Here is a 10,778-nt window from a genome sequence, read left to right as displayed (position 1 = left end):
TCAGATCTCATTACAGATGTTGTGAGCCACCATGTGGTTGCTGGGATTTGAACTCAGGACCTCTGAAAGAGCAGTCAGTGCTCTTAACCACTGAGCCATCTCTCCAGCCCCATTTGTTATGTTTTTAAGATTTTAATTATGTGTATGTGAGAGAGTGGGGGTTTGGGAATGGTGTTACGTTCACGGAGTGCAGTGCCCAAGGAAACCAACACAGTGCTAGAGTTACAGTCATGTAACTTGTGCTTGTGCATGGGTGCTGGGAACTCCCTTCCCGCTGCAAGAATACCAGGTTATAATAGTTGAACCATTTCTCCAGACCCTGTTTATATTCTAGTCCTTTTTACTGGATCGGTACAAAGAAGCAAAAGTGTAAACAATTAGAAACAAAACCCCCAAACTCCGGATTGTTTGGAGAAAATGAAAAACCCCAAGCCTTGGGTTGTTTTTTTATTTTTCCTACACAGGAAAACTTGAAATGACCTAGAACTGGTTGTCTTAAGAGTGACCATATCTCGGGGTTGGGGATTTAGCTCAGTGGTAGAGCGCTTGCCTAGGAAGTGCAAGGCCCTGGGTTCGGTCCCCAGCTCCAAAAAAAAAAAAAAAAAAAAAGAGTGACCATATCTCACTCCTAGTGAAGGAACATGTGGCCTAACTCTTTGGTGAGAAGACCTTCCTGGGAGTATAGAATGGGCAGGATTGTGGCTTCCTGCAGACAGACTCATAAAAGTAACCTGGATGAGACCTTGGAGTTTAGATTTAATTGATTCAACTTATTTAAGTGTGAGGGAAACAGTCATGAAAATTACTTCTTATGGGAGGAGTTTGAATTTACGTTGGAATCTAACAGTTAAAGTCTCCTGTCACATGACCTTAGTTTATCACTCAGTAAGTGAAACTTTTAAGAGTCAGCATTTTCTTAGACCTCTTCAAACCAACTATTATTTTTATATGAATCTCTAAATAAATTAGCTTTCCCCACAAGATAAAGATATAAACCAGCTTCTTGGTATAAATGAAATTTTATGTATTTATTTATAAACAATTTCAATGTATAACTTGAGAATTCTGAAGTTTCCTCCAAATAAAAGAACATGCATATTGAAATGAAAAAAAAAAAAGTGACCATATCTGGGCTGGAGAGATGGCTCAGCGGTTAAGAGCACCCGACTACTCTTCCAGAGGTCCTGAGTTCAATTCCCAGCAACCACATGGTGGCTCACAACCATCTGTAAAGAGATCAGATGCTCTCTTCTGGTGTATCTGAAGACAGCTACAGTGTACTTATATATAATAAATGAATAAATCTTTAAAAAAAAAAAGAGTGACCATATCCCTCCTAAACATTTCCCTTAGATGCCCCCATCAAAACTCATGGTTAGAACAATAGTGCCATTTTATTCTAGTCTAGTAGGAAGCCTGGCTTTCATATTAGCAGGCCACGGTACACAATCACTCAGACTGTCCAGTTAGTGCTCACTCCTTGCATGCACCCTAGGACTTCCACCTCCACTCAGCCCCTCCCTGTTCTCCCGGCACAGGAGGATTTGACCAGCCATGCCGGTCGCACCTGCCGACTCCGGAATCCGAGGCTACGCGCACCGGACGACCGCCCAAGGAGTACACACCTTGACCCTGATCCTATAGCTCCACCCGGCTCCACCCTACCCAGCGGCCTCTCAACCCTTTTCTCCGCGTAGCTCCGCCCCACCTCGCTTGGCCCGCCCCTCGCTGTTAAGAGCTCTGGGTCGGCGCTCTCTTGAATGAGAGGTTTTTCCCGGAGACACCACGCTTTCCTTCAACCTTCCCAACGGCTCCGCCTTCCCGCCGGAGCCAGACTCTTCCCAGCGTGCCCGGCGACTCCGGCGTGCGCAGACTTGGGAGGGCAAGGCCCCCAGGGCCTGGCGGAGGTGCGCGAGGAGCAGGCTGGGAATTGTAGTTCTCGAGCGCTCGAGGGCGGCTGGAGACTGGCCGCCGGCAGGACTCATTGTCCCAGTGTACCCTGCGCCTTAGCCCGCGCGCTCGCAGCTTCTCGCTCTCTGCCCGCCCTCCCGCTCCCTTGCTAGCTCGCGCTTTCCTCGCGGATCGAAGAGACTCCGGCTACAGCTTGTGGCTGGGAAGGGAGACGGAGGCCGCAGCTCAGGGAAAGTGAAGCTGCAGTAGTGGCAGTAGGAAGATGTCGGGCGAAGACGAGCAGCAGGAGCAAACTATCGCCGAGGACCTGGTCGTGACCAAGTATAAGATGGGGGGCGACATCGCCAACCGTGAGTGCGGCCTCGGGGGTCTTGGAATCGAGGCTGAGAGGGAGAGGTTTGGGGCTGTCTCCGAAGGGCTGTAGCGGCTGGGTCTTGCGGAGTGAGCCACCGAGGGGCGCGTGCCGACGGCCGGGGGCGACGTGGTGGGGAGATCTGGTGTCGCCCCGGGAACTGAGCAGCCATGCCTGGGCTGGAGAGTGGAGGTGCGGGCCGGTGACCGCGAGGAGCGCAGAGAGGGGCCCAAGCATGCTCCGACCCTAGGCGGTTGGTAAGAAGGCAAGGCGCGTCGTCTTCTGCCCATCACCCTTCGGTCTATCGGGTCTTTGCTCCTGACTGGCAGCAGTGAGGCCACCTCGAAAGGGAAGCGGCCAGCTGTTGGCGACGGAAGCGCCCCTTTGCCAGTCGCGGCTCTTGACCCGCGGGAGCCGAGCCGGCACGTGTTGCCAGGTCCCTGTACGGATCGCTGACTCCCCACTTCCTCTCCTACCGCTCCTACCGTGCTTCACCACGTGCTTTGCTAAAGTCTTTAGGTCTTCTTGGTGGGGGCCCCCCTTCTCCCCTTGACCTAGCTTGGAGGGACCGTTGGAAGACACGACTGGAGCTTCTAACACAACTCTTAAAGATACCTGGCTCTCGTGTGTGGCTACAGGATTTAGTAGGATTAGCCTTTAATTTTTTGTTTTTAGAGTCTTTGCAGTGTTTTGAGGTTCTGCTTAGACAGCTGGGCAAGCCTGTCAATAATACTCAAAAGGGGTGGAGAGGGATTTTAGGAATATAAGCATTTCTTATATGGTCTTTACTCTCTTTAACAGTTGTCTGCCACTTGGGCAAACAACTTTCCTGTTTTCTTGTTCCAGTTCTTCTCCCTTGCCCTCTTATTTTCTGGGGCTTTCTGTGTAGTCCTGGCTTTCCTGGTACTCCTTCTTAGACCAGGCTGGCCTGAGAGATCCGCCCACCTCAGCTTCCCAGAGTGCTAGAATTAAAGGCGTGTGTAACCACGCCCGGCTCTTTTCCATTTTTAAAAGTCACTTGAGATAAAAACTGTCTTAGGTCTTTAGAAGGTCTTGACAAAATACTTGGAAGAAGGTATTTAGGATGTCTGGTTAAATCTGAGTTCTTTTGGATTCTAAAGAGTAACCAAAACATAAATCATCAAACCTAGAATTCCCATGTATCATAAAGACATACAAAATTAATACTTTTATTTGGGGTGATGTTTTAGTATTTGATAGTGGTTTGAATAAGACAAAAATTTCCAACCCTACAATTGCCTTAGGCGATAATAGCTTTGAAAGGGTTACATGTTTTCTTGATATACTGGAAGTAGACTTGTAGCCCTCTGAATCTTTGAGACCTTAGGTTAATTCCCCTGGGCTTATATCCTTATATGTGGGGAAATACAGCTACATAAATTATGATTACTACTTGGTGTCTGAGGAGGGAAGAAGGTAACATTTAGCAATGCTTCATCTTTGACTCAGCAATTCTCTACCTTCCCATTGTCCCTGACGCCTATAAATTTCTTCTGGTCTGCTTGTGAGTGTAGGGTATCTTGGGGCAGAGTTTCCTGACCATCATGATTCGTATTGCCATAGCATCCTTGGAGTGTGTGAGACTTGGGGCATATGCCCAAGTGTCAAGTAATTTAAAGGAGAGAAGTGAGTCCCCACCTCTTTATTTTTGGAAGGGAAGGTAGAAAGTAGAGCTGGGTATGGTGGTCACCTTTAGTGATACTTGTGGGAGGCAAAGGCAGGCAGGTCTACACCGTGAATTCTGGGACAGCCAGGGGTATATATGTCCTGAGAACAAAGACATTAACGATCACTCCATTAGGGCGTGTTAGAAACTAAACTGAGCTTCGGGTCCAATCAGATGATGAATGCATACAGGGCTGATGGTGCCACTCTCGTCCCCAGGGGTGCTTCGATCTTTGGTGGAAGCTTCTAGCTCAGGTGTGTCTGTACTGAGCTTGTGTGAGAAAGGTGACGCCATGATTATGGAAGAGACAGGGAAGATCTTCAAGAAGGAGAAGGAGATGAAGAAAGGTAAGAAGGGCAAATCTCCCTCTTAACTTCCTTAATTTCTCCTATTTGAACCCAACCACCTAGTCGCCCTCCCCCGCTCCCCCAATGTCCGGTTAAGCTATTTGGAAATCTGAGTAGCACATGGGATGGGTATGGTTTCCCAGACTGAGCTGAGTATGGAAACCAAGTCCCAGCAGGGGGTGTTCCCTGGTGAGAGCGAGGTGGTAAGGTTGGTGCTCTTTTGCAGGTATTGCCTTTCCTACCAGCATTTCCGTAAATAACTGTGTGTGTCACTTCTCCCCTTTGAAGAGTGACCAGGACTATATACTCAAGGAAGGCGACTTGGTAAAAATGTAAGCTCAAGCCTTTCTGCAGTATTTGTCGTTTTCCTGCGTATTCCAACTGTCAGTTCCTAATGCAGTGCTCTGTCTTGTCTTCCAGTGACCTTGGGGTTCATGTGGATGGCTTCATTGCCAACGTGGCTCACACTTTTGTAATTGGTGTAGCTCAGGTAAGAGCTTTGAGGAGAGGATAGACTGCCGCTTGTGCTTTTAATTTGTACATAGCTTTTTATGTCTTTATTGTTTTAAAATATATAGTCTATGCAGAAGTAAGTGTCCATGACTTGAAGGACGTTTGTGCTTTTAATCTCCGTTGTACTACTACAAAATTTGGTCACACATTAGTGGACTTTACAGAATACAGGCTATGTTTCTTTATTTACAGGGGTCCCAGGTAACAGGTCGGAAAGCAGATGTCATTAAGGCTGCTCACTTATGTGCCGAAGCTGCTTTACGACTGGTCAAACCTGGAAACCAGGTATAGTGCTTCCTTGTAATGCCAAAGCTTGACAGGAAAGGTGAAGTGGGCATCTGTAAACAGCAGTTGACTGAGTGCCTGCCATCCATGCAAGGCACAGCACAGAGGGTGTAATTTCTTCTTGTGGAACCCATAAAGGCCATTTTTAGATGTGTGTGTGTGTGTCCATATTTTTTATTATATATAAGTACACTGTTGCTGTCTTCAGACACACCAGAGGGCATCAGATCCCATTACATACGGTTGTGAGCCACCATGTGGTTGCTGGGATTTGAACTCAGGACCTCGGGAAGAGCAGTCGGTGCTCTTAACCACTGAGCCATCTCTCCAGCCCTGAAACACGAGGTTTTACAGTTGTGTGTGAGTGCTGGGTGTGGTGGTATATGCCTTTGCATTTGTTCTTCCTTTTTGTGTGCTTTCTCGTGTGCTAAATGCTCACACTGCACTCAGTTGGTATTCATTCTCCTGATTAAGAAAGTCCCTAGCTGGGGGTTGGGGATTTATTTAGCTCAGTGGTAGAGTGCTTGCCTCGCAAGCGCAAGGCCCTGGGTTCGGTCCCCAGCTCTGAAAAAAAGAAGAAAAATAAAAGTCCCTAGCCTGTACTAAGTTAGGCTAGTTCCTATTTTTCCGTTTGAATTTTTTTTTTTTTAAATTGGCTGTTTGCATCATGGTCAGTCCATAGCTGTTGGATCAGACACAGTCTATGAGCTCGATATTTAAAAGTCATCTCTTCCTCCCTAGTGATCCCATCCTCCTCCCTGGATCACCATATGTGATCCTCATCTGTAAACTAGGAAAAGTGTCAGAGGGACTCATAGCTTGGATGAAGAGGAAGATGTCTCCATGGGTAAAGGCCCTCGTACTCTGCCTGCTGACCTACCTGATACAAAATAAGAACTGTCTCTTAGAACTCACATCTATTAGTGATAAATGCATGCACACAAACACTAAGTTTATTTTCTTGTGCTTGTCTTGAAACAGCTCTTATTTTGTGTATGCCAGGCTGGCCTTGAACTCGGATCCTCCTGCCTCTGCTGCCCAAGTTCTGGGAGTAAAGGCATGTCTGCTTTGCCTGGCACAAGTTTTTTTTTTTTTTTTTGTTTTTTGTTTTTTTGATTTTTTTTTTCCCCAAATGTCAAGGCCAATGATTCTCACACAACCCCATCTTTTCTACAAACAAACTTATATCCCAGCACTCGAGAGGCATCTGACCAGGCATCTAAGGCAGGCCTTTATAGGTTCCACAGGAAGAACTTACATTCCTAGCAGTCTCATTGGAAAATGTGGGGTTACAGCAAGGTTTCTCCCCTAAATACTTGCTTATCTTTGGACAAATCAGCTAGTTTTTTTGAGTCTGTTTTCCTGTCCTCTGGATTGGGGTGTAGATCTGCTCCGTTCTTGAAGAGGTGTCGATTTGGATCGTGCTTATGAAAGCAGGTTTTTGTGGGTTGAGATCAGGTTTCTTTCCTCCTTGTAGCCCTAGCTGTTCAGGACTCGCTCTATAGACCAAGCTGGCCTTGAACCTCAGAGATCCTCCTACCTCTGCTTCCCCAGTGCTAGGAATGAAGGCGCCACCCTCCCCTGGATATAAGTCTGTAGCAATGATGGGTGAAGGAGAGTCATTGGTGAGGGATGTTAGAAAGTTGGTTGTGAGGAGAGGCTGGAGAGCAGACATAGCCTCACCTCCTTGTGCTTGTGCTTGTACTTGTAGAACACACAAGTGACAGAAGCCTGGAACAAAGTCGCTCATTCATTTAACTGCACGCCAATAGAAGGTGAGACGATAACAGTGCCAAAGGTCTGCCTGTGATGAGTGCTGATAAGTGCTGTAGGATTAAGACCCGTCCTGATTCTGCCTGTTTTCCATAGTCGGTATAATTGAGCCATCAAACTGCTTACATGGGTAGTTTTGGAAGCCATCAGGGGGCCCTATCCCCCCATCCCGGCACCACAAGTTCTGTCCTGTCTGCAGGTATGCTGTCACACCAGTTGAAGCAGCATGTGATTGATGGAGAGAAAACCATTATCCAGAATCCTACAGACCAGCAGAAGTGAGTCCCAACTCCACATCCCTCTCCAGACTACTATGGGTTCCTATAGGTGTTTGATGTTGGGTTTTTTGTTGTGTTTTTTTTTTTTTAATTTATTTTATTTATTCCATGTATGTAAGTACATTGTCGCTGTCCTCAGACACACCTGAAGGGGACATCGGATCCCATTATGGATGGTTGTGAGTCACCATGTGGTTGCTGGGAATTGAACTCAGGACCTCTGGAAGAGCAGTCAATGCTCTTAACCGCTGAGCCATCTCTCCAGCCCTTTTTAAAATGATCTTAATTATATCTGTGCCTGCCTGCTCCTCGAGCTGAAGTTAAAGGCAATGGCAAACCCACCTGGTTCTAGTGCTGAGAACCAAACTCAGGTCCTGTAAAGAGGAGTGTGTCCCCTGAATTACTGAACTGTCTTTGCCTCTAGGGGAGCGGGTGGGTGTCACTGTGTAGTGGTCCTGACTGGCCTGGAACTGGCCTTCTGATGCTGAGGTTGCAGGCTTGCTCCCTGATGATGTCTGGCCCTCTCTGTTCCTTTTAGGAAGGACCACGAAAAGGCAGAATTTGAAGTGCATGAGGTTTATGCTGTGGATGTCCTCGTCAGCTCAGGAGAAGGCAAGGTAATACCAGAGTTAACAGAGGGATGACTTTTTGAAGATGTGTTCACCAGAACAATTTGACCTGATCAACTTCGCTCTTTCAGGCCAAAGATGCAGGACAGAGAACCACCATTTACAAGCGAGACCCCTCTAAACAATATGGCCTGAAAATGAAAACTTCACGTGCCTTTTTCAGTGAGGTGGAAAGGCGTTTTGATGCTATGCCCTTTACTTTAAGGTACTACATATGGCAAGGAAACCAGTCTGACTCAATTTGTACACCCAGGAATGGCTTCCCATCCTTGGCCCCACCCTCCCTCCCTCGCTCTCCTGCCCAGACTTGTAGCTCCTGCCTGAATGCTATTCCACCCATCTCCTTGTTGAATATAATATAGAACAACCTCAAACATAATTTCTGCACAAGAATAGCAGAGATTAAGAAATGCATGAGGGTTGGGGATTTAGCTCAGTGGTAGAGCGCTTGCCTATCAAGTGCAAGGCGCTGGGTTTGGTCCCCAACGGTCCCCAACTCTGAAAAAAAGAAAAAAAAAATGCATGACTGAGTATGGTGGCAAATGCTTGTGAGGCTGAGGCAGGAAGATCAGGCAAGAGCCTTAAGGCAGCCTGAGCTACATTGAGCAAAACCCTGTCTTAAACAGCAGGCTACTCAGTGTGTACTGTAGCTCAAGAACTGTGTAAGACGACCAACCCAGGTTCAGCCCCTGAAACTCATGTAAGAGTACAGGGAACCAGCTCTACATGGTTGGCCCCTGGCCTCCACACCTATTCCCTACCCCCCCACCATCATACATTCAGTCACACACTAATAAAAATAAATGCTGACAGTTGGTAGGTTGTTAAGAAAACTGAATCCGTCTTTGTCTCCCCAGAGCATTTGAGGATGAGAAGAAGGCTCGAATGGGTGTGGTGGAGTGCGCCAAGCATGAGTTACTACAGCCATTCAACGTTCTCTATGAGAAGGAGGGTGAGTCCTAAGGGCTTTCCATGCAAGAGCTCCCTCCTTGACTTTAGGAAAACTAAGTCAATTTTTACTTTCCCATAGGTGAGTTTGTTGCCCAGTTTAAATTTACAGTTCTACTCATGCCCAATGGCCCCATGCGGATAACCAGTGGTCCCTTTGAGCCCGACCTGTACAAGTCTGAGATGGAGGTTCAGGATGCAGAGCTGAAGGTTAGTGTTGGGTGGGTGTGTGAACATCGGACACTTGTAGACATCTGTGAGAGAATGTCCAAAGTACTACACGTTGTTGTCCCACATTGTTCAGGTTTGCCATCTCCTGTTTTCCAGGCTCTTCTCCAGAGCTCTGCAAGTCGAAAAACCCAGAAAAAGAAGAAAAAGAAGGTGTGTGATCTTAGCAACGCATGCAAGCTCCCCATGCTCTGAGACATCAACGTACAAATCACTTGTCTGTCTCCTGTCCACAGGCCTCCAAGACTGCAGAGAACGCCACCAGTGGAGAGACATTAGAGGAGAATGGAGCTGGGGACTGAGGTGGGTCCCCTCCCCAGCTTGTCACTCCTGCCTCACCCCCTCCCACCGCACCCCAGGCTCTGTCAAGTGCAGTTCGTCTTCTCCACCCAAGACTACCAGCAGAGCGGGGTTCTGCCCTCATCCCGGTCCCCCACCCACCCGCCCACTCCTTTCAACAAAAAAACCAGCTCCGACTGACTCTGGTGTTGGGAGGCCAGGCTTCCCAACCACCGAAGACTACTTTTAGTAGAAAAAGAAATTGAATAATAAAATCAGGAGTCAAAATCCACCGTCGTCAAGCCCCTCTTTCTACTTTTCTACTACTCTGCCTGGTCAAGGTTTGTGGCCCTACTACAGAACAAAAGAGGAGGCAAGGTTAGCCACCAACATTGGAACCTCAGCTGAGGTTTCCATGACATTGATAGCAGTTCTCACTCGGGTTCTCTTCCTGTTTCCCCTGTCTGTCTTACAGTATTTAATCTGCCCTCAAAGAGGGCTGGCTGTGGCAGACTCCTTGTGATCTGCTTGGGCAGGTATCTGTTCAGGCCCTTACTTCTAGAAACTGAAGTCTCCATTAAGAAGAGATTTTTATCTACTGAATGGATCTTTGTAAAATTTTTAGTCATTTTTCTGTGGAGTCCCTCAATTCTACCCATTTTCACAAAATTGTAAAGTGTTTCCCAACTCTGTTTCCAGTGCATTCCCCCACTTGATTTTAGGCCTACACTGAAAATCCCAGTGGGTTCTTGTTCCCTGTTTAAATGGTGGGGTAGAATTGGTTTGAAACAGGGTCTCACTAACTCTGGCTGGCTTCAAACTATGTGGACTAGGCCAGCCTCACAGAGATCCACCTGCCTCTGCCTCCTGAGTGCTAGAATTAGAGGTGTGTACCACCACACTCAGCTACCTAATTTTTAAGTTGCCTTCCTTGAAAGAAAAACCAGGAACCAGAGGAGTAGACTGAAGAGAACTGACTTTCTGAAGCTGAGGACTTGGATGACTTGCTGGGGGTTTATAGAGGAAGGTTACACTTTGTACCTCTGGCATGCTGTTCCAGGGAACCAAGGCTGGGGTTTTTGAAATGACATGGCATTAAAATAAATTTGGATTTGCTCACTGTTATGTGTTCTCTTTGTGGTGGGGATGAAACAATTTAAGATTTCTTTGTGTAGTCCTAGCTATAGACCAGGCTAGCCTTGGACTCCTTTCTGAGGGCCAGGACTAAATCTAAGCATCACCACTGTCCCCCTGAGCGATGTCTTAAGCTTTTCCTGTTCTTTGGAAGCATGTCACTCAAGGAAGTGACAATCAACTGAAGGGCTATCTATTTTCTCTAGCCTTGGCTGCCCTGGGTGCTTAATGTAGACCAGGCTGGCCCTGAACTCTCAGATCTGCCTCTGCCAGTCTCTCAAGTGCTAGGATTAAAGGCAGATGCCACATTGCCTGGTTTTGAAATCTCAAAATGAGTATGTGCACAAGCGTTGTTAGGTTAGGACCCGGGCACTTAACTAAGTATAAAACCAAGTTTGCTTTTATAGGCATTTG

The 10,778-nt window shown here is 47.2% G+C and overlaps 1 protein-coding gene across 1 annotated transcript; it reads left to right on the top strand.

Moving 5' to 3' along the window:
• The first annotated feature begins 2,053 nt into the window (after positions 1 to 2,053).
• Positions 2,054 to 9,522, top strand: Pa2g4 (proliferation-associated 2G4). The gene is made up of 13 exons (NM_001004206.1): positions 2,054 to 2,261; positions 4,169 to 4,297; positions 4,524 to 4,629; positions 4,718 to 4,787; positions 5,003 to 5,095; positions 6,807 to 6,870; positions 7,068 to 7,146; positions 7,685 to 7,763; positions 7,847 to 7,980; positions 8,633 to 8,727; positions 8,806 to 8,933; positions 9,051 to 9,104; positions 9,188 to 9,522. Exons 1-13 carry the CDS (start codon positions 2,174 to 2,176, stop codon positions 9,251 to 9,253), a joined length of 1,185 nt encoding a protein of 394 aa, NP_001004206.1. The 5' UTR covers positions 2,054 to 2,173; the 3' UTR covers positions 9,254 to 9,522.
• Positions 9,523 to 10,778: the final 1,256 nt, after the last annotated feature.

This window comes from Rattus norvegicus, chromosome 7, assembly GCF_036323735.1.
Source record: "Rattus norvegicus strain BN/NHsdMcwi chromosome 7, GRCr8, whole genome shotgun sequence".
Lineage (NCBI taxonomy): Eukaryota > Metazoa > Chordata > Mammalia > Rodentia > Muridae > Rattus > Rattus norvegicus.
This window is presented reverse-complemented; position numbering and strand designations above follow the sequence as displayed.

What these genes read in the sequence shown, in the direction of transcription:
- Pa2g4 (NM_001004206.1), top strand. Translation starts at nt 2,174, where the DNA reads ATGTCGGGCGAAGACGAGCAGCAGGAGCAAACTATCGCCGAGGACCTG. An exon ending in TGGTCAAACCTGGAAACCAG is followed by an intron (nt 5,096 to 6,806) that starts GTATAGTGCTTC and finishes TTGTACTTGTAG; the next exon opens with AACACACAAGTGACAGAAGC. An exon ending in TAACTGCACGCCAATAGAAG is followed by an intron (nt 6,871 to 7,067) that starts GTGAGACGATAA and finishes TCCTGTCTGCAG; the next exon opens with GTATGCTGTCACACCAGTTG.